The sequence below is a fragment of the Phoca vitulina genome, unplaced genomic scaffold (assembly GCF_004348235.1).
Source record: "Phoca vitulina isolate PV1807 unplaced genomic scaffold, GSC_HSeal_1.0 scaffold26, whole genome shotgun sequence".
In the NCBI taxonomy this organism is placed as follows: domain Eukaryota; kingdom Metazoa; phylum Chordata; class Mammalia; order Carnivora; family Phocidae; genus Phoca; species Phoca vitulina.
The window spans coordinates 26911004-26931615 of record NW_022589729.1 but is presented as its reverse complement, the minus strand read 5'-3'; the positions used below and the strand labels follow the sequence as shown (position 1 = coordinate 26931615).

Below are 20612 nucleotides of genomic sequence, written 5' to 3'. Positions count from 1 at the left end.
TCTGTGTCTTCACCTCTAAAATGGCAAGATTCTGATGTGCGCAAGGAACCATTTTCTCTCTCTGTTGTCAATTCCACTGAAGCCCATAAAACTGCATCTGCTTGTCTCTCAGCTCCTCACGTTCTCTCAAAGAGAAAAGACATCTTGAGATTGTAGAAAGTCTCCTTTTTATCCCTCTGAGGCCAGAGTACTGGGTCAGGGGTCAGGGTCTGTCTTCTAGGGGCAGGTCACAAGACCCAGCTCCTGCAGCCCGCAGTCCCTTGGCTCAAAGACATGAGACACAAGTCACTTTGCAGCTGGTTGAGTTCATGACTGTTTCACAGACTTTCCTTCTACTAAGCACCCCAAAGTCGACACTGGGGAGGAAAGGGCTGTAACAGAGGTCTGACTCTGGTAAATGTTGAGCCGTATTCTCCATGCTACTTTCACCAGTGATGAGGCTAATACTCAATCTGACTAAGGCTTCACTTCTGTGTCCCTTCCGTGTCCACGTCTCATTTGATTTTGAAATGGGATAAGGAAAGTTATAGTTACAGTCATAGTTTCTCAGCTCCTCCAAGACTTCCATGATCCCTTCTGACAATAATACTTAACTCCTCTGTTGAATTATTATAATCCTAAATTTATCTTGAAAGATAAAACTGCATTCATTTTAAGAAAAAAAAAAAAAAAAAAGCCTAGCACATGCTGGGCATCTAATCTACAAAAAGATTTAAAAAACAGAGACTCACCGTTACATCCTATGTGTGGGGTCCAAGTCAGATTTCTCTGACAAGTCACAGTGGTAGACCCATCCAAAGCAGGCTCATAACCAGGATAACACCTGTACCTCAACACAGTTCCAATATCATATATTCGCTCTTTTGTCGGCACGTGGTTGTTGTATCTTTCCCAGTAGGCATTTGGGATGCTTGGTAAGTCAGTACAACTATCTGCTCAGAAAGGGAGAACAAGGGGAAAAGACACCGGTACTAGGGATGCAACAGTGATCATCAACAAGCCTGTCCTATCAGAGGATGCCATGCGTTCATTCAGCCAGGAACGGTCTTGCCATGGCTGATGCATCAGCCACATCAGGAAACAAACTAGCACCAAGTTCTCAATATTATTATTAACATAATTTTTCATGATCCACATGAGTTTATAGTTTTAGAGTGTCAGAATCATAGTTAGTCTGTATAATATTTTTGTGGAAGTTGGAAAAAGGCATTCCTGCCCCTACAGGACACTTTACTATTTATCTTTCAAGTCAATTATCATAACGTAATGATTTTGTTAGAACAAAACAAGTTTCCTACTAACTGCAAGAAGATTGTTGAAATAAATACACTAATCCACAATGTCTACAATGTTAATGTCTCCCTTTAGGGTTGAAGTGTCCACGACCTGCACAACTGTATATGGCAACCTTTTGTGATTATATAAGACCTTGCCTAGTGTACTGTAATCTTTCTTTTCCAACAACTAGAAAAAATAAAGACAATTATTGATCTAAATTTAAATTTTTACTGCAGTTCAAGTGGGTTTAGGCATACAAATATGCCCCCACCAACATTTCTGGGTAATTTAGATGCCAAACATTGAACTTCCTTCATGGTCCATACTTACTGAGCTCACAGATGGGAGGAGGAGGATCCCAGTCATTATTTTCCCCACAATGGATTAAACTGCTTCCTTTGAGAATAAAACCTTCCTCGCAGTCAAATACCATGGAGTTTTGGTAAGTATAGATGGTTCTAAATCCAGAGATTACGTTTCCATTTTTAACCTCTGGTTTTGGACAGACGATTTCTAAAGAATCACAAGAAAAGACAAGTGAGTTGTAAAAGAGAAACGGCAATAAGGATATTACTTGCTATTGCTAATCCAGTTTCAACTATGACACAAAAGCCTAATACAGTGTACGTCAAGCAGATACAAGGAAAACATTTTAAAGTGAATATAATTTCAACTTTAAAAAGCCTCAGTAAGAGGAGGTCCCATCCTATCGGTTCTGTTATGATAGAACTGTGAATAACTCCACCTTACTCAGGAAAAACCAGCCATCTATAACTCAAGCAAAACCAGCCATCTATAACACATCCCTCAATGGCCCCATAATCCTCTCCTGACGGTGGCCTACTTTTCTGCATGATTTCGGTATGGGTCAGTGGCCAACGGTAATGATACGGTGGTCATGAGGAAGAGGCAGCCAGGCATCAGAGATCTGTGCTCTCACTAAGAACAAACTGCCCCCACCACTCCAGCCCCACAGCAGTCAGTCATCCTGCCCCCATGTCAGTCCTGCCACCTTGATGACTCATGGCTATGGCTGAAGCTACCTTCATCACTTGGCTGGATGGTTGCAACAGGTGCCTATGGGTTGAGTTTTGTCCCACTTCCTTTGTTGTCCCTTCTGGAGCCAGACTTGTCTTTCTGAAATGCAACACTTTTACTTCCCTGGTTAAAGCCTTTCAGTGTTTCCATTTCACCTTTGCTCCGAACTCCTCAGAGGGACACATGAGGCCCTTTGTAACCTGGCTCTGCTGACTTTCTGTCCTCAGTCTCTGCCATTTCCTCCTCTTGCTGTCTGGACTCCTGGCATTTTGAATTGCTTGTGGGATCATGCTTTTTCATCCCCGGATTTGACTGTGTTCTGTGGTGAGTCAGAATACTAAGTGATACGGTGTAGGCACTTAGTCACAAAGGAAGGTCCCTCAGATTAGCCAACTAACGATACACAGTAGATTTTCTGATTTTGGGGGGGGTTTTTTTGCTCTGTCCTGTAGGCACTTGGGGTGAACATTGTAAGTGCTAACCAATAGTTCCACTTGTCCTCCCTGAACAGACAAAAGGCAATATTCCTCAGTTCCCTCAAGGTAGGGTCTCCACATTACTAGTTTGGGACAAAAGGCTGTAAAGCAACATGTGGTCACTTCAGACTGAAGCTCTTTTCGAAAGCCAGGGCATAATTTGCTTTTCTCTCTTCACCTACTGAACAGATTTTGAAAGGACATTTTGATGTAGAAGTATCACAAGATCAAAGCAACCCAGATTGCTAGGCTTATTGCTAAATGTACACCTAGACTACAGCTGGCCTAGAGTCCCCTGAACTTGCAGCAGACTCTGTATGAATGAAAATCAACTTTTACTTTGCAAAGCCAACGAGATGTCAGTGCTGTTTGTTACTGCACACTGGGCCATCATACATAAATATCGGTTGAGCAAATAAATGACTGCATTGTTGCAGTGGTTGGTCTTGGAATCATTCCCTTTCTGCAACAAATTCACCTAACTTTTTCTTTTAAACAAAACATTCAAACCAAAATTCATCCCTGTGACTTACTTTTACAAGTAGGAGGACTTGGGTTCCAGACACCTACTGTCTTATTTTCCACTGTGCAAGAAATGGAGGCTTTGCCTATCATTGAGAAGTTGGGGTCACATCTGTAGGTGACAGAAGAGCCATATGTGTAGAAATCTTCGTCTCCACCGTTGTGCCTCCCATTGCTGATGTCTGGAGGAGGCTTGCATTTAGCACCTGGGAGTGAGTGAAGAAAAAGAAATAATCAGGGAAGGTACCTTTGCAAATCTAGCATTCATGATGCAAATTCTAATGGAGGGTACAAGAAGCAGCAAAGCTGCACAAGAGTTTTATTTTCTAGCATGGTTTAGGTTTGCAGTCAAGCCAGAAAAAGTCTTTACTTACTTACACATAGTGGGAGAGGATCACTCCAATCAACTCCTTTATCTTGGATCTCACAGTTACTAGTGGTTGGGCCAATTAAAATATATCTGAATGAGATAGGATAAAAGAGTTTAATGAAATTCTTCTTACCTTAAATTAAGTTGGATAAAGGGGTCTGAACAAATAAACTGGTTACTCAATAACAAAAATGAAGAAATAATGTTTTCCAGATAACACTTCCCACTGAGCCTTCCATTCAGTAAAACTTCATCACTGCAATGAGATGTGTGTGTTTGTTCATTTGTTCTTTTATTCTGCAATCTATTATTGGGCATCAACTATATGGGGCATGGCATTCATCCAGAGCTCAACCAGGACAATGTAGGGTAAAAGACTCATTTGAGTGTGTTCTGCAATTTTGTCTAGATGACAGTATCATCCAGGTTGCTGGCCCCAAACTCTCAGGCCTCTGATATGCAGCCCCCTTCTGACTTTTGGGTGCTTACCCTCTCCAATACACCATTAACTCCCCCGTTCACGATCCCCATTTTTTATGGCTCTTGACAAGTTCTAAGCTTTCTTTAGTTTGTCTTACTGCCCTCTGTGTATTATGGTAACAGAAAGAAAAAGCATTGTTAGTATGTCTTAAAATGGTACTATCATCAAGGAATAAATGTACACTGTGGTTGAACACTAATGGAAATGTTAGCTTCGGCAATAGAGCCCCTGGGACTTATTTAATACTAGCTCAAAGAAAAATGAATTTTTTAATAGGATAAAAGACAAGGAGAATTAAACATTTCTTTATTTTGAAATTTCTAGGAAATGTAAGTTTCCTAAGCTACCCAGGAAACCAAGCGGAAAATATGGTTTCCAGTTATTCCAGTAGGAACCCTTTAGCATTCCAACAGCACTTCCCTTCTGAATCTTCGTGCTTTCCATCTCAGGAGCCATACGCGGTAAGGGATAAATAAGGATACATGTGCGAAAATCAAACAAAAGGAAACATTAGAGGAAAATGTTAAACACAGGGGACAAGTAAAGGAGAATCAACACATACTTAGTTGGAGAACCTGAAGAAGGAACACAAAACAGAACAAAATAGCTATTTTAAAATGTATTTCAAATAAGTATTGCATAAATAAAATAATATTCAATCTACATTTTAAAAGAGCAGCACATAACAACAAAATGTTGAAGTAAATGGTCTGTACCAAAACAACTAAGAGTAAAATTACTAAAGATTATTTTGAGTTCAAGGCACTTGAAATAGACAAAGGAAGGCATTCTGACTTCTCTTTTCTTCCTGAAAGCAGGAGATAAAACTCTCACCTGAAAGATGCTTTCCCCATAACAGGAGAAAAAGAATAATCTTATCACCAGAGATGGGGAGGTGAAGCCAGGAGAGATCTGTACAAACAGACGCTGTCAAAATAACTCTTATCTTCCTGCAGCCTTGCATAGATTTTTGTTACTTTTCCACAATGGCTACTTTTTGTTCAACCTAGTCTATAAACAGAGGCCTACACACACGATATATACACATGAACCTATGCATATTAGGATTTAGACCTTGTTTCTTAAAGGAGCTGCAACTTTCCCCCCAAGTGTATTATTTTTCTTTTGACTTGGCTATTTTTTCTTCTTAAGGAAAAACTGTTTTAATGCTTCAAATTTATCAAACTCTCTTTTTAAAATGGCTTCTGGATTTTAGGTCTTCATTTAAAAGCCCTTCTCCAATACAAGATTTTAAACTATTTACCTAGATTTCTTCTGCTACCTTTATGCTTTCATTTTTTTTTAATGTTTAAAGCTTTGATCCATTTGGAGGCAATATACAATATACAGTGCAAGATATATATCCTAGGCTATATTTTCCCACATGACTTTCCTGTTATTCCAAAAGTCCATCTTTAGTTTACTGATTTGAGAGTGCTTTTTAACACTATATTAAATTCTCATATGTATCTTATATCTGCGTATGTTTCTATTCAATGCCATTATTTTGCCTACATATTCATATACACATTTCATAGTGACATATTATCAAGGCTTTATAATATATTTTAATAACCTCTATGAGTAGGTTTGATATATTTAATAACCTCTATAAGTATATACTATATATTTATATATAGTGTGTATATATATATATGAACATATATATGTTCATGTATGTAGGTATTTATCCTAGAAATTAAGAATACAAATTTCAAGAAATCAATTTTAAAAAATAGGCAAAGGATATGCCAAATAGTTCACAAATCAATACAACTATCTCTTGAACACATAAAAATCTGCTCAATCTCACTCATAAGAGAAATGTACATTGAAACTATAGTAAGATTTCATTTTTACCTCTTAACTTGGAAAATTTTCAAAAATTTCACAAGTTTGCAAAAGATTGACAACACAGTTGGAAAGTCTATGAAGAGACAGACATTTACATACTCTGCAAAACATGTAACCTCTAAGGAGAGCAATTAGGCAATATCTTTCAAATTTTCAAATAGGTATACTCTGACACAGAAATCCCACTCTGGAAATTTACCCTACAGATATAATTACATCTGTACAAAATTATATATGTACAAAGTGATGCATCAGAGCACTGTTCAGAATAGCAAAACATTGGAAATATCTATGGATACATCAAAGAGATTGTTAATCCGTGATACATCACACAATCACATTCTATGAAGTTGTAAAGACAAATCAATGAGGAACTTCTATGCACAAACGTGGAACTATGTTCTGTATATACTGATGAGTAAAAAAGCAAGATTCAAAGCTACATTTGTTATTGGAAAGGTGTAAAATAAAAATATATACTAATTTTTAGCTTGTATTTGTAAAGTAAACACTAGAAAGATACCTAAGAAACCAATAAATGTGGATCCCTGTTTAAGGACACACACAAAAAAATGAGGTGGATGGCAAGAAGGTAGAAGTGAGAATTCTCAGTGCATATGGTTTTACATCATTTTTACTTTTGAAATATATCAGCTATTTATTAAAAATTAATTTAAAAGAATTGTTTCTAGATTGCTTCACACTCACCCTTCTGAACAAACGAATTCTAAGTGTGATCCAAAGAAATGATCTGTCTTAGCTATCACTCTCCCATTTTGTAATTCTCCTGGGTTTCTGCATCGTTTCTCTGACAGAAAAATTAAAAAGATAATTAGTGATTCCAACTACTCACAGATAAGGCATTAGAAGACTGATTGATTCGCTTTGACCTATGCTTCCAGAAAGATCCAGAGGTTGAGATCCAAACATATTTCTGATCCTGACTCACTAAATTTTTACTTTGGAGGATAAATGAATACAAAATCTGATCTCACAATTTTCTGGTACATTTCACCAATAGAGAAAAATACTCAGTTAAATCACTATGGTCATGGAGTCTGCAGTCCAGGATAGTTATTGATCAGGGAGCGATGCTCCATTCTAGCTCTGTGGCACGTACTTTGTATGCAGGCCACTCAAAAATGCATGTCCTTGGTCACAAAAGGGACAACAGAAAGTGTAGATACCCTCACTATTGGAAGAACATCACAGAATTTATTCTCAACTATAAGTGAATCACAGAATCTTCCTCCAAACACAGCAGATATTTTGGTTGAGGTTTCTTTGGAAACTGCATTACCTCTCTCTAGCCACATAATACTTTATAACTTTGTAAAGAATGAATCTGGTTTTCAAAATATTAAAATTGAATTTGTAGTTCACTTAGGAAAGAAGTGTTTACTGAATTACAGGGTAAAGGATAAGCTTATTTTTCACTACAACCAGGTAGTTCCTAATTTCTGTTTTATTTGGTTTTTTGTTTATGCTTTTCAAAAAGTAGCACACGTATGTACATTGAAATTGGTGACTTGACAACTGGATGGTTTCTTAGTGACCAAAGATTCTCATTTGTACTCAGAAAACTTAATTCCTGAGACAAATTTGCAAAGAAGGGAAAAGCATAAATAAGAAAAATAAATGTTCATACTTACTGACACAGAATTCACTGTATCTCCATGTGTTACGTTGACAGGTAACAACCTGACTTAAAAAATTAACCTTACTGTAGCCAGGACGGCATGTGTATTTCAGGACAGTTCCACTGTTGAAGTATGTCCCATTCAACTCAGTTGTTAAAGAAGCAAAGTATAAATTCGGTGGGGGACCACAAGTTCCTGGACACCAAAATGACAAAGAGCGCCAGAAGTTATAGCTTGAAACACAGCATCTTAATGTTTCAGTAGTATGATTTTTAGATCAAGGACCATTCCTTTCTCCTCTAATCAAGAAAAATAATAACTCTTATTGTCCCCATTGTTCAACGAATCCAGTGAGTGATCAGTAATACACATCTGCTGATAAATGATAAAAGGCAGAAATTTTTCATCCCCTTTCTACTGTTTATGAGATAATTCATCTAAAGGGTGGCAGATGTGATTTTATTCACCTATCAGATTCCTCATATCTGCTGACTCAGAGATATCTGAGCAAAGCCAGCAGTTCCTACAATTTTCCTCAACAGAAACATAGTATTTCATCAATAAAACCATAGGTAAGATTGCCTGTCTCAGGAAAGGGAACCCGGGTGGCTGGGAGATGGATAAGAACCACATTCTTAATTTGCACCTTTTTGCACATGTTGGATTTTGAATGATGCAAAGGAAGAAGCATGGAGTGCTTGAAACATAAAAATGTTAATCCTGCTTTCCTTGCAAGAATTAAATAGGGGACCAATTTACCTTTCAGTAGCCCTAAGAGAAGTCTATACTTACTTCTCCTCTCTATTCTGGATAGACCCAGAGGCAGTGAAAATTGTTCAGTCGGGCCGATAGATCACACTGACTTGTTTCAAGTCATGTTTGGGAGACAAATTGTTTTGGAAAATTCCTGGAGGAGAAATGCTAGGGGAATGTGCCCAGAAAACTGCCTCTTCTATGGATAAAACAAATTCCCCCTAAATCCCAAATAATTCCAAATCCCCTTTAACTCCAAATTCCAAATTCCTGGTCAAATCAACCCTCGCTGCGGCAGGTGGCTTTCTGCTAGAAGCTGAATCATCTGTTAGTGTTAAGAGCGAATGAGTGGATGATCTTGAATGTTTGTCGCCAATCTGAACTTATCTCTCTAGTACTCACCAAGAACAGGAGCCATGAGAGCAGCGACCAAGGTCATTTGGAACAGAGTTGGATCAGAGACTCTCCATAGCCTAGACAAGGGCTGGGCTGCCATTTTCTCTTTTCTATGAAGGATCCCATTTGGAGCTCTGGGGTTCATGACCTGATGATTCTCCCAGATTTTTCTGCCAAAAGACCTCAATTTAATAAGCAGTCATTGAATTCCTAGTTGTCATAAAGCACCAGGATAAATACTACGGGGTCCACATCTTCAAGGAAATTATGCCCTACAGTAGTAAAGCACATGCACTCAAATGTTACAACATGACACAGGGAGTGTTAGCCTCTGCTCAGAGGAGAGATGGGGAGGTGGTTGCTTATAGAAGTGTCTAAATGGGATATAAGGGTCAAGTTTAGGAATTTATAAATTCTACTCTTTAGGGAATAAAGAACCATTATTTTTCATTTTGGATTTTGTTTCCCCTTTGTTTACTTTTAAGCTAAGGAGTGATTCATTATTGTGTTTTTATTTTTTTTATTTATTCATTTATTCATTTATTTATTTGTTATGTTCTGTTAGCCAACCTATAGTACATCATTAGTTTTTGATGCACTGCTCAACGATTCATTAGTTGCATATAACACCCAGTGCTTGTGCTTTTAAAAGATCACTGTGGCAGATGTGTACATGATAGACTGAAGTGAACAAAGAGAGGAAACAGGAAGGTTGAGGAAGAAGACCATTGTACCTGGCCAGGTGAGCCACAGAAATGGTCAGACCAAGGAAATGGCAGAGGAGTTGGAGAAGAGGGAACAAATGTAAGACAAAATAATATTAAAAGGCAGGAAAATGATGAGATAGAGAAAAGGAGTCAGATCTGTGTAGTATTGTGAGTTCCTCATGACGACTGTCAACAGAGGCAATGAACCATCGAGCCACTTGCAGTTTTAAAAGAATGGTTTATGGAGAGATATGTATGTCTGTATGTATAGACATACAGCTATACAAAGAAAAAGAAAAATATATGTGACTAATTGTACTTTCATATTTGATCTATTTGAAGACTTCTTTAAAGAAAAATCATGAAAGACACTTTTCTCTTCACCACCACTCCTGTTCCTCTTGGGAAAAACAATATATCTTAAATCTTAAATTTACATTAGAAATATTCCTTGTCCTCAAGGAATATATGAAGTTAACTCCCAAAGAAATACTGAATTTCATGATGATTTTATTCTGATACCTGTTAGATCCAGATGATTCTATATGCCCCAGGTGTTCATAACTCATACTATGCACATATCTGTTGAGTGCCCTCAATGTTTCCCTCAAAGATGTTTCTGTCCCACTTTACAGGAAGAGACAAGTTTATAATGACCCTTCACACTACGTGGAGAGACTAACTTCCTAACTGAGTAATGACTCATTTGATCTTATCTTTCCAAAATTCAGTTCTGATGAAGCCATTCTTCCACTTGCCATCAGTCGTGGGCCATCCCACCTGACAGACATCCTGGCGCCTGAGCTCTGGACACAGCCACTAGGACAATTCTGCCAAAAAGTAAATTCAGTGTAATGATCCACTTACCAAATGTATTCGCTTACTAAAATATGTTTACAGAATTTGTACTGAATACATTGAGGTGGTCTAAAGAGGTGTGAAGGAGCCAGGACCAGCATTTGGGGCCCTTACACACCCCTTTTCTTTTTTGTTTGCCTGTCCCTCCACTCCAGATCTCTAGACTGTTCCTCTTGCCCTAACAATCTGGATGAGATAGGAGACAGGTGGGGGTAAGTTTCATTCCACTTAGTGAAAACCAGTCCACTAAATCATCCATGAAATTTGCAAAATATGAAGTTTCTCCCATCCAATGAAAACTGTTATGAACTGTAAAAACTATAGAAATGAGTTTCTTTAATTTTTGATGAGTTCATAGATTTGGTTGAATTTCAGTGAAATTGAAGAAAGAGGTTTAAAAATACCAATATGCATTTAAAAATTTTGAAAAAAATAAGCTGGAAATTGTTTTTAATTTTTAAGAAATAAAATAAAATAAAAATACCAATACATTGGCAAAATAGAATTTGACTATAAAAACTCAAGAAGCTGACAGTATAAAGTGCAAATTCCCCACATGAATTGTTGCAGTTATTATGTTCACAATGAAAATATATACATTGGATATACTCCGGAAAATATTCCTGAGTATATTTATAAAAACAGAGCCATAAGATTAAATCCTTACTTTTAAGAAATTGAACAGAAATACTTAAAATGCTGCTACAAAGAATGCATTCATTAGCTGTGTTCAACAAGAAGATATTTATAATCATTGAGTATATTCAAAATGAATATTTAAAATGCTGTTCAGTAAATTGATCATTTGACAAACTTAGCAAATAGATTTCAGCAAACTGATGCTTCAGGAAAGAAGCTTTTCCGTCATTTGGTCTGAGCCCCCTTGCTTTGATTGACCTGGACAATCTGGATCCCTGACAGCCCCAGACATTTTCCTATAATGTACCCCTGCCCATATCACTTGCCTTCTTGTCCTTCTTCCTTCTTTGATTCCTACTCATTCTGCCAGTCCTTTCTCCAATGTCCCCTCTTTGCCTCTAGGCCAGTCTCCATATTCTAATTACAACTCGGTGTTTATAATTTTGATTCAGATGTGGCTTATAACTGACATCTGAAGTCTGTCTTCAACACTAGACCACAAGGTCCTTGAAGTCAGAGGTGGGTTCTTACTTGCCTCTGCCCCACCTGGTACCAAGCACTGCACCTCACACAGTTAAAGCACTCAATAAATGTTTGTTCAAGTTACATTCAAAAGTACCTAGTGATAAAATGTTTTAAAGAGGAATAACACTGCTCCACATCCTTATCTACTCTTAGAGTGTTTCTTTTGTCCAGGTCAGATTTTAATTGATTTTATTATTTTTTTAAGATTTTATTTATTTATTTAATTGACAGAGAGAGAGAGAGACAGCATGAGAGGGAACACAAGCAGGGTGAGTGGGAGAGGGAGAAGCAGGCTTTCGGCCGAGCAGGGAGCCTGATGCCGGGCTCGATCCCAGAACCCTGGGATCATGACCTGAGCTGAAGGCAGTCGCTTAACCAACTGAGCCACCCAGGCGCCCCAGATTTTAATTGATTTTAAAGTTCTTAATGAGAACAGAGCCTAGTGGTTTCACCCTAGGCTCTTCCCCATCCTTAATCTGAAGTCATCATATCCTCAACCATTCAACAGAGGACAGTGAGGAGGGAAGGAATCAACAAAACTAGTCTCCTCCCTCCACAGATTAGGACAGGAGATAAAAGGCAGCCATACATACAGACCCTACACTGGGCTAAGGAATTTCCATCACTCAGCCTCACGCTGAGGCCACAGACACAGTGCTGGGGAACACAGGAGGACAGTATGTAGCCAGACCCTGGGGCGTGGGCTCTGGAGTCAGATCCAGGCTATGTGGATTGAATCCTGGCTCCACCAGATGGGAACTGTGTGTCCCCGGGCAGGATACTCCACTCCTCTAAGCTTCAATTTCCTCTGTTATAAAGTAGGAATGATAACTACACACATCTCTCAGAATTGCTGAGAGGTAGCTTGCCTTGGTGCACAGCCGGCACACAGAAAACATTGGAAAGAAATGTCAGAGAAGAAAGTGATGGGATTGGGGTTGGCATCTGACCTTGATAGGACCAGAACTCCTGGAGTCAAAACATCATCATAATAATGATGTGTAATTGGGGTTGGGGTACCTGGGTGGCTCAGTCAGTTAAGCGTCTGACTCTCGATTTTGGCTCAGGTCATGATCTCGGGGTCCTGGGATCAAGCCCCAAGTTGCGCTCCATGCTCAGTGCAAAGTCTGCTTGTCCCTCTCCCTCTGCTCCTTCCCCAGCTCTCCCTCTCTCTCTCTCTCTCTCATAAATAAAAATAAAATTTAAAATAGTGATGTATAATTACAATGGCATTTGGCTGCATCACCAGGGTACTTCAATTAAACCCCAGTGCAGAGGAGAGCCCACTGGATTTGGGTCAGAATCCATTGGTTGGGTCTTCACTGTGGCCTTTGGTGATGGTGAAACCCAATGCCATACCCAGAACAGAGACTCTGGTGCCCACAGGGGACTGTCCTGGGCTTTCTTCTTCCCCTAGTTTTCACTGTCTTCCAGAGAGCCACTCACCTACTCCCATGACTTTGACCATCACCCATGAATCACTCACAGACCTCTGGGCAGAACTCACAGAACTGTCTCCTTGTACAGTGTGTAAAAACTTACATGCTTCATAAACTCAGTTGTTAATAAAAATCTTATTCTGCCCTATTCAGTCCCATACATAAATTTTGAGTCTTTGAGCCTACCTCCTTTGCTCTTGTCACTAACTAGTAGAATTCCAGTGCTTAGCCTTAAAACTGTGAACATTTCTAAGAAACTATTCTGTCTTCCCCTGTAGCTACACAAAAGCAGGTATCTGCATCCTAAAGATGACCTTGCATATGTTATTTCTGGACTTTAGAGATAATTGCTCTGCCACTTGAACAAAACCTTTAACTCTGGAAAAGTCTATAATTCTAACTGGTTATCTTCACAAATTATTTTTTGTCCAGGATAACACGTAAATTACATTTCTGTTTTTGAGTGTGATAAATACCTGTGAGTTTTCTTTGCAAATCCAGAAATAAATTATTACACTTTTCACTTGTAATCCTGAAAGTAAACTCAAACTTTTCACTCTGTTGGATTTCTCTCTCTTTTTGAAAATATTTTATTTATTTATTTATTTATTTATTTATTTATTTATTTAGAGAGCCACGCAAGCAGGAGGAGGGACAGAGGGAGAGGGAGAAAGAAAATCTCAAGCAGATGCCACTTGGGGATCAATCCCACAACAGTGAGATCATGACCTGAGCCGAAATCAAGAGTTGGGTGCTTAACCAGCTAAGCCAACCCTGTTAGATTTTTTTTCTGAAATATCAGCTTTCTTGAGATGTAAGTAACTAAGTTGTAAGATATTTAAAGTGTGTATCATGGTGATTTGACATAGGCACACTTTATGAAAGGACTGTCCCCCCACCCCCCACCACCCATCTTGTTAACGAACACATCCATCAGCTCACATATTTATCCTTTTCTTTTTGGTGAGAACATTTAAGTTCTACTCTCTTAGCAAATTTTAATTATATGAAACGGTGTTATCAAATATAGTCACTGTGTCTTACATTAGATCCTCAGAACTTCTTTATCTTAAAGATGAAAATTTATATCCTTTTACCAAGCTCTTCTTACTTCCCCCATCCCCTGCAACTGATTGTTAGATTTCTTATTTAAGCAAAAATCCTTTTTTTTTTCAAGTTTAAGGTATAATTCCCAAGGTTCAGATCAGTTTTCCAGCTGCTTCCTTTGTGTCTCCCACGTACCTTGAATCCAACATATCCCAAATGAAACCCACTATCTTCTCTCCAGCACACTTGATCTCTGTGTTTTCTGTCTCAGCTAAGGTGATCATCCCTACCCAGACTCCCAGACTAGAAACCTGAGTCATCCTAGCCTCCTCTCTCGTCACTTCCCATATTCAGTCTCCAGGTCCTGTCACGCTGGCCATAGCAGCACTAGAATCTATCACTCTCTCTTACACCCCACTTCCATAGTCCAGGTTTACATTCTCATAATTCCCTTCACCCACCCTAGACCACTGCAAACGCCTCCAAACACTTGTAAGCCAGCTTCTAGCTTGACACTGTCATAGTCCTAAAAAGCAATCTACTTAAAAATTCCGATGGTTCCAGATTTACTAGGTTTTCATACCTCTCCCAACCCTCCTTCTGCTTCTACTCACTTAAAACACTGGGCTTCAACTTCATGAAGGTGCTTACCTTTCCCAAAATACATCCTGGATTTTTAAAAAGATTTTATTTATTTATTTATTTATTTGAGAGAGAAAGAGCAAGAAAGAGAGAGAGTGCGCAAGTGGGGGTAGGGGCAGAGGGAGAGGGATAAGCAGACTCCTGGTAGAACAGGGAGCCCAACACGGGGCTCAATCCCAAGACCCTGGGATCATGACCTGAGCTGAAGGCAGATACTTAACCAACTGAGCAACGCACCCACCCCATCCTAGATTTTTTTAAACACTTGAAAGCATTTGCATATAATATCTCTTATGACATATGCTCTTACCTCCAACCTCCTCACTTCCTTAATGAAGAATTGCCCAACCCCACTGAGAAATATCAGCCTCTTCTATGCTCCCCTAGTATTTTACTGATACCTTAATTGTCATACCATATGGTAGTGTATCTCTTCATTGTCTGTTCACTTTTGCCTCCTAAAATAAATTGTGAGTCCCTTGAAGACAAAGAAGATATTTATTCAGCTTCCTAGTGCTGACCTGATATTGTAACTGGCATGTAACAGTTATCCAATAAATGTGAAATAAATAAAACTCAATATAGTTTTATCCTCAGAGTGAGAATGACTAACTGCCTTATTGAGGACCAAATGGAATAACATCTGTGAAATGCTTCGTAAATGTTGAAGAGATAAATGATACAGTGATCCCACTTCCCTCGCTAGTTCTGAGGCTATATGGTGGCTCAGAGGACCAGGGGGGCATCTGGAGTTCACCATCACTATGCCTTGTGGTCCCTCAGCAGAACCTGCACAGGATTCAGCAGACTACAGAGGATAGGGACGGAGGCTAGGACTTGTGAGTTAAGGAGACCCGAATTTGAGCCCTAGTCATACTATAGTCTAATTCTATGATCTTGAAGAAGTCATGTCAGCTCCTTGGGTCTCAGTTTCTCATCTCTCAAATGATGACAGTAAACTTAGATCATCTTTCCATTCCCTACAAAATCTAGAATGCTATTAGCTGCCTGCTGAAAAGCTAAGACTTCCCTAGTAAATGCCCTCATATTTCGATGACTTCATCATCTTTTAAATTCCTATAGAGGTGAAACCAACTCAAGAGCTATAGTCAACACGACAGGTCTCTGATCACAAATACTGTTTGCATGTGCAGTGCAGTACAATTTGAGAGGCGCTGGGAAAATTCTCAGCTCCCAAATTTCTCCTTCCATTAGAGACTACTTTTTAAGTCCATGTACTTATTTTGTCTAAACTCCGCCCTTTTAAAGCTTGTATACCTCTGGAAAGGGTAATATTCCTATCCAGTCTCAGCTCCTTTCTTGCAGCTGCACACTCAATCACATCGCTTTCAGATTCCAGAAAGAACTTGCTTCCACACTTTCACCTCCTTCCTAAAATCTCTTTATCTATCAGCTTCTTCCTTGTGTGCTCATATTATATTCAAGTGTATCACTACACTTAATTCAAACCTTCCCTGATGCTTCTGCCCAATCTGGATACTCTTATTTTTCATTCTCTCTGTACTACTGTATTTAGGGACAGAACAGGAATCAGCTAAGAGTGGTTGAGCAGTTGAAATAAGGACAAGAATAGTACTGTGTCCTGCCCCACCAAGGGAGAAGGAAATTTCCAGAAGGAAGGGTAATCAGCATTGCCAGATTCAGAAAAGTGGGGAAGAGAAAGGAGGTGAGAACAGTTAAGACTTCTAGCTTCAGAAAGTAACTGGAGGTTGACCAACATCCTTCTTATTATTAAATCAAAAGATCTTTGCTGTGGATGGTGGAGAAGATGTGGAGGGGTTAATAAAATCTCCAAAGGGCACTGCATCAATTTTTTGAATGTAGACTAGGTCTACATTCTAAACCAGGTCATCTGTGAACCCCTTTGGAAAGTCTGGTTTACCTCCTGCCTCAAATCCCCTGTGTGGAGTGATGGTAAAGAATCAATGAACCAACACACTCAACTTCTAGATACAATAACAAGAGTAACCTTTTACTTCCTTTCTGCTTCAGTTTATTCATGCCCCCATTTATAATACAAAATTGAGGCTCAGAGGGATTAGAAGTACTTTTCAGGTCATACAACCCTCTAATGCAGGACTCCTGAAAAGATTTCTGCTGAAAGTACCCCCAAGTTTTTGTCTCTCTTGCCCTCCTTAAAGGGCCAAACCAGCAGCCTTTTCCCCAAGGTACCCCAAATAATTCACTGACCTGCAGGTAGCTGAGGAAGAAGTAGAAGACTCTATCGTGGTGCCTTGGGTCGTTTCTCAAGGGAAAAAAACTGCCTGGATCTCTAATAGTTTTAGTTCCTCCCCAGATCAGAGTTTACCAGAGTACCCTGAAGCTAGCTAGTAATTGCACCACCGAGAAGTCCCTGAATTCCAGCCATGTAGTTGGCTGGTCAGGGATGGCTAAGTTCTAATGGATGGGCAGAAACTTTCTACTGGCCCAGTGAATGATTAACAATGGAAATAAAGCACTGGTATTTACCTAATCTCCTTCCTGGGCATGAACCCTCCTTCTTGATAACATGTTGCAATCGTTTGTTCTCTTCTCTGCCAACCATTTCCCCTAAGTGGAAAGGTAATATGAATTTGATGCCAGATTTGTTTTTTCTTTTTTCCTAAATACAAGACAGACACATAACGATGCAATCCAGCTAACCTAGAAAACTTGGATACCGTAGGGTTGAGACTAGGTCCACCTTGATCCACTTTCCATGATGCTAGGTCCAGCAGGCCTTCCTAGGGCTCAGTGACTGATGACTTTGCCCTGTGCTGGTCTTCATTCCACCCCAAGAAAGTACAATGGTGGGGAGTTTAACAAATTTACCGAATTCCTGCTATGGGCCCTGTTGCCTGGAACATGTTAAATAACTACCACCACCACCACGACTAGTACATGCTGGACGCCAAATGACTTCCAGAAATTGGTCTATCATTGAGCACTGCTCCGAGAAATGCAACAAAGCCTGGCATGTCTGTGATCACACAGGAAGGACCCAAACCCTGACATTATCTAATTAAGGTATTAATCTTCAGGATCAAGGTTTGTGAGCTGGGAGATTGCTATTAAAGTGCAGTTTTTCCTGAAAACTTCACTTTTTCTGTCATAAACACCAAAAGTCTCATAAAGGTCTCAGAAAAGAGTAGAGTTGAAGCACAACAGAAGCTTTGACAGAGATATGGGATTTGAGCTGGGTGTTGAATGAAAAGTGGAAAAATGATTAGATGAAAATGAGAAGGCTGTTAGAGGTAAAGATAACACAGGCCAAATTACAAGGAGAGACTGATTTGCCAATTTGACAAGAATGATTGTAGAGAAGGATTCCAGATTGTGCCAAGTCTTGAGAGCTAAGTTGAGTCTTCAAAATACCATTTCCTGATCTGTTGGAGTGCTTTTCTTTACTTTCCATAGTGACTGTTCCAAATTTTTCTCTCCAGGCCACGGAATGGGCTTCCTCTCAGCAGGTGGTCTTGCCTCCTACTCTACTAAATAATCATTCTATGGTAGCTTCTATTCATTCTTCAGTAGCTTCTATTCATTCTTCTTTCCTAGTCACTCTTTTTTTAAAAAAAGATTTTGTTTATTTGAGAGAGAGAGAGAGAGAGAGAGAGAGCATGAGTGGGGGGAGGGGCAGCGGGAGAGGGAGATGCAGACTCCCCGCTGAGCAGGACCCTGGGATCATGACCTGAGCCCAAAGCAGAACCTTAACTGACTGAACCACCCAGACACCCCTCTTCTAGTCACTCTTGCTTCAGAAGAGATCTCTTTGTTTTCTTATTTTCAATGCGTCTTTCATCCTGAAATATTCCCTAATTCTTGCCAAAACCTCAAATTCCATTTTTGTTCTGTCATGAGATGTTTAACTTCTTGGGTTTCCTGCGTTTCCTGCTTATTCTTTCTCATTAATCCCTCCCAGCCCCTCCCATCATCACGGCCTTAAGATCTGGCTTCTTCCCTCCCTTAGGGACAAACCTCTTTCAGGCATGTCCTTATCTCCAAATCCAAAATTTCTTTCTCAGCAGCCCCTAACACTGTTTATCTCCTTTCTGAAACTCCTCTCCTTTGGCTTCCATTACCCTGAACTTTTCTGATTCCCCTCTTTCACGAAATGCTCTTAGCTGTTCTCATCTCTTCTTGTTCTTTCTCATCCCTACATATAGATATGTCTCAGGTTCTTTTCAAAAATTTTTCTCTTCATTATCTTTAAAATTATTGTACCCACTGTCATGGCTTTAACTATTCCTTATAAGAGGACCACCCCATAACCAGCTCTTTATCTCTGATTCCTCTCCTAACTGCAGACTCAACATTTTTTGTCGCCCATCAGACATCTTACAATCACCTTACATGCAGCACATCCAAAAGGGAACTTCTCGTTTCCTGCCCAGAAGCTTCACTTTCTGACCCCAACAATAATCCAGGCTTCCAGGAATGCAATTTCAAACTCACCTTTAAACCCTTCCTCTCCCTCATCCTCCAATGTTCAGTGAGTTGCTAAGTTGTTTTTATTTATTTTCCAGTGTCTCTCGTGTCTGATATTCTTTGTCTGTTTCTGCTGCCATCATCCAGTTCAGGTCATCATTGTCTCCTGCATACAGCAGTTGTGCTTAAGATGGTTTCTTTCTCTCTATTCTTTGCTACTTCTACCCATACTACACATAATGTTGTGAGCAAAATCTGTGTTCAATCCTTACCATTTCTTTTCTTGGAAGTCTCTGATTTCCTCTCACTGCCTACCAAATAAAATTTAAATTCTCTGCCCTTTAAAAGCTTCCATCAACTGGCTTTAATGTATCTGTCCAGCCTTCTTTCTCATCACTTCCCATGCTTTATCCAGGCGAATCCAGGCCGTGCGCCATTCCCTAAACATGCTCCATCTTTCCTGCCCCTTTGTACAACACGTTTTTAAAAACTTATTATTAAAAACTCAATTTAAAACATTAAAGGACTTGGGGCACCTGGGTGGCTGAGTTGGTTAAGCATCTGCCTTCAGCTCAGGTTATGACCCCAGGGTCCTGGGATCGAGCCCCGCGTTGGGCTCCCTGCTTAGTAGGGGAGTCTGCTTCTCCCTCTCCCTCTGCCTCTGCTCATGTGCTCTCTCTTTTTCACTCACCCACTCTCTCAAATAAATAAGTAAAATCTTTTAAAAAAAATTAAAGAACTTTAAGAGGATAAACACCTGGAGTTTCACCATCCTAAGACAACTGTTTTCATCTGTGCCTGTTATTGCCTGGTCCTCCTCTACAAGAAGAAAGGTTTTATAGAAATGTAATCATAAGTTCTTATTATTCTGTATTCTACTTTTACTTAGGATTATATTTTTAAGATTTTCTCTTCATAATTATCACTGTAAGAGGTTGCATTACATTTGATGTGCCATAATTTACTAAAAATATTCCTAAGATTGGACATTTCAAATGTTCACGAGGTCTCCCCAGTATAGACAATATACACAATAATAGAATGAATAGCTTCAAATTAAAAATCATTTTGCTCAAGTTAGATGAACCTGAGGAGTGGATTTACTTGGTTCAAAAGCTTATGGCTCTTTATGATGCTCTTACTACACTTCTCCAAATCTTCCCACTTGCCATGTCCTCTTCCCTAATCTTTGTCTCTCAGTCCTACTCACTTTTAAAGGCCCGATAACTGTGACTCTCCTTAACAATTTCCTGCCTCCTCCTCCCAGACAGAAGGCCCCCTCCTCAAAGCTGAGCTCCCCTAGCACATTGTTCTGTGAAAAGTGTTTATTTCATTCTAACCACCCTGAATTAATGATATGTATATACTTGTCATGTGTCTATTAATAGACTGTGGGGACTTGAGAGTTTCTTATTCTTATTTCTTATTCTCCTTCATGATTTCATTTAGGGACATTCCATTATTTCAAGCTCTCTTCTGTATTTTGTTTGTATTTCATCCAGATTTCCTATGTGTTTTG

The 20612-nt window shown here is 39.4% G+C and overlaps 1 protein-coding gene across 1 annotated transcript in view; it reads right to left on the bottom strand.

The window, feature by feature from the left end:
* C4BPA (complement component 4 binding protein alpha) overlaps nucleotides 1–17069 on the bottom strand; it is a 29280-nt gene extending 12211 nt beyond the window's left edge. The window contains exons 1-8 of the mRNA XM_032422378.1: nucleotides 16877–17069; nucleotides 8815–8978; nucleotides 7672–7854; nucleotides 6728–6827; nucleotides 3689–3774; nucleotides 3326–3520; nucleotides 1609–1791; nucleotides 732–932 (exon numbers count right to left, since the gene is read on the bottom strand). Of these exons, the coding sequence (XP_032278269.1) occupies nucleotides 732–932; nucleotides 1609–1791; nucleotides 3326–3520; nucleotides 3689–3774; nucleotides 6728–6827; nucleotides 7672–7854; nucleotides 8815–8953 (1087 nt within the window). The 5' untranslated portion in view covers nucleotides 8954–8978; nucleotides 16877–17069. The remainder of the gene's footprint in view (nucleotides 1–731; nucleotides 933–1608; nucleotides 1792–3325; nucleotides 3521–3688; nucleotides 3775–6727; nucleotides 6828–7671; nucleotides 7855–8814; nucleotides 8979–16876) is intronic.
* Nucleotides 17070–20612: the final 3543 nt, after the last annotated feature.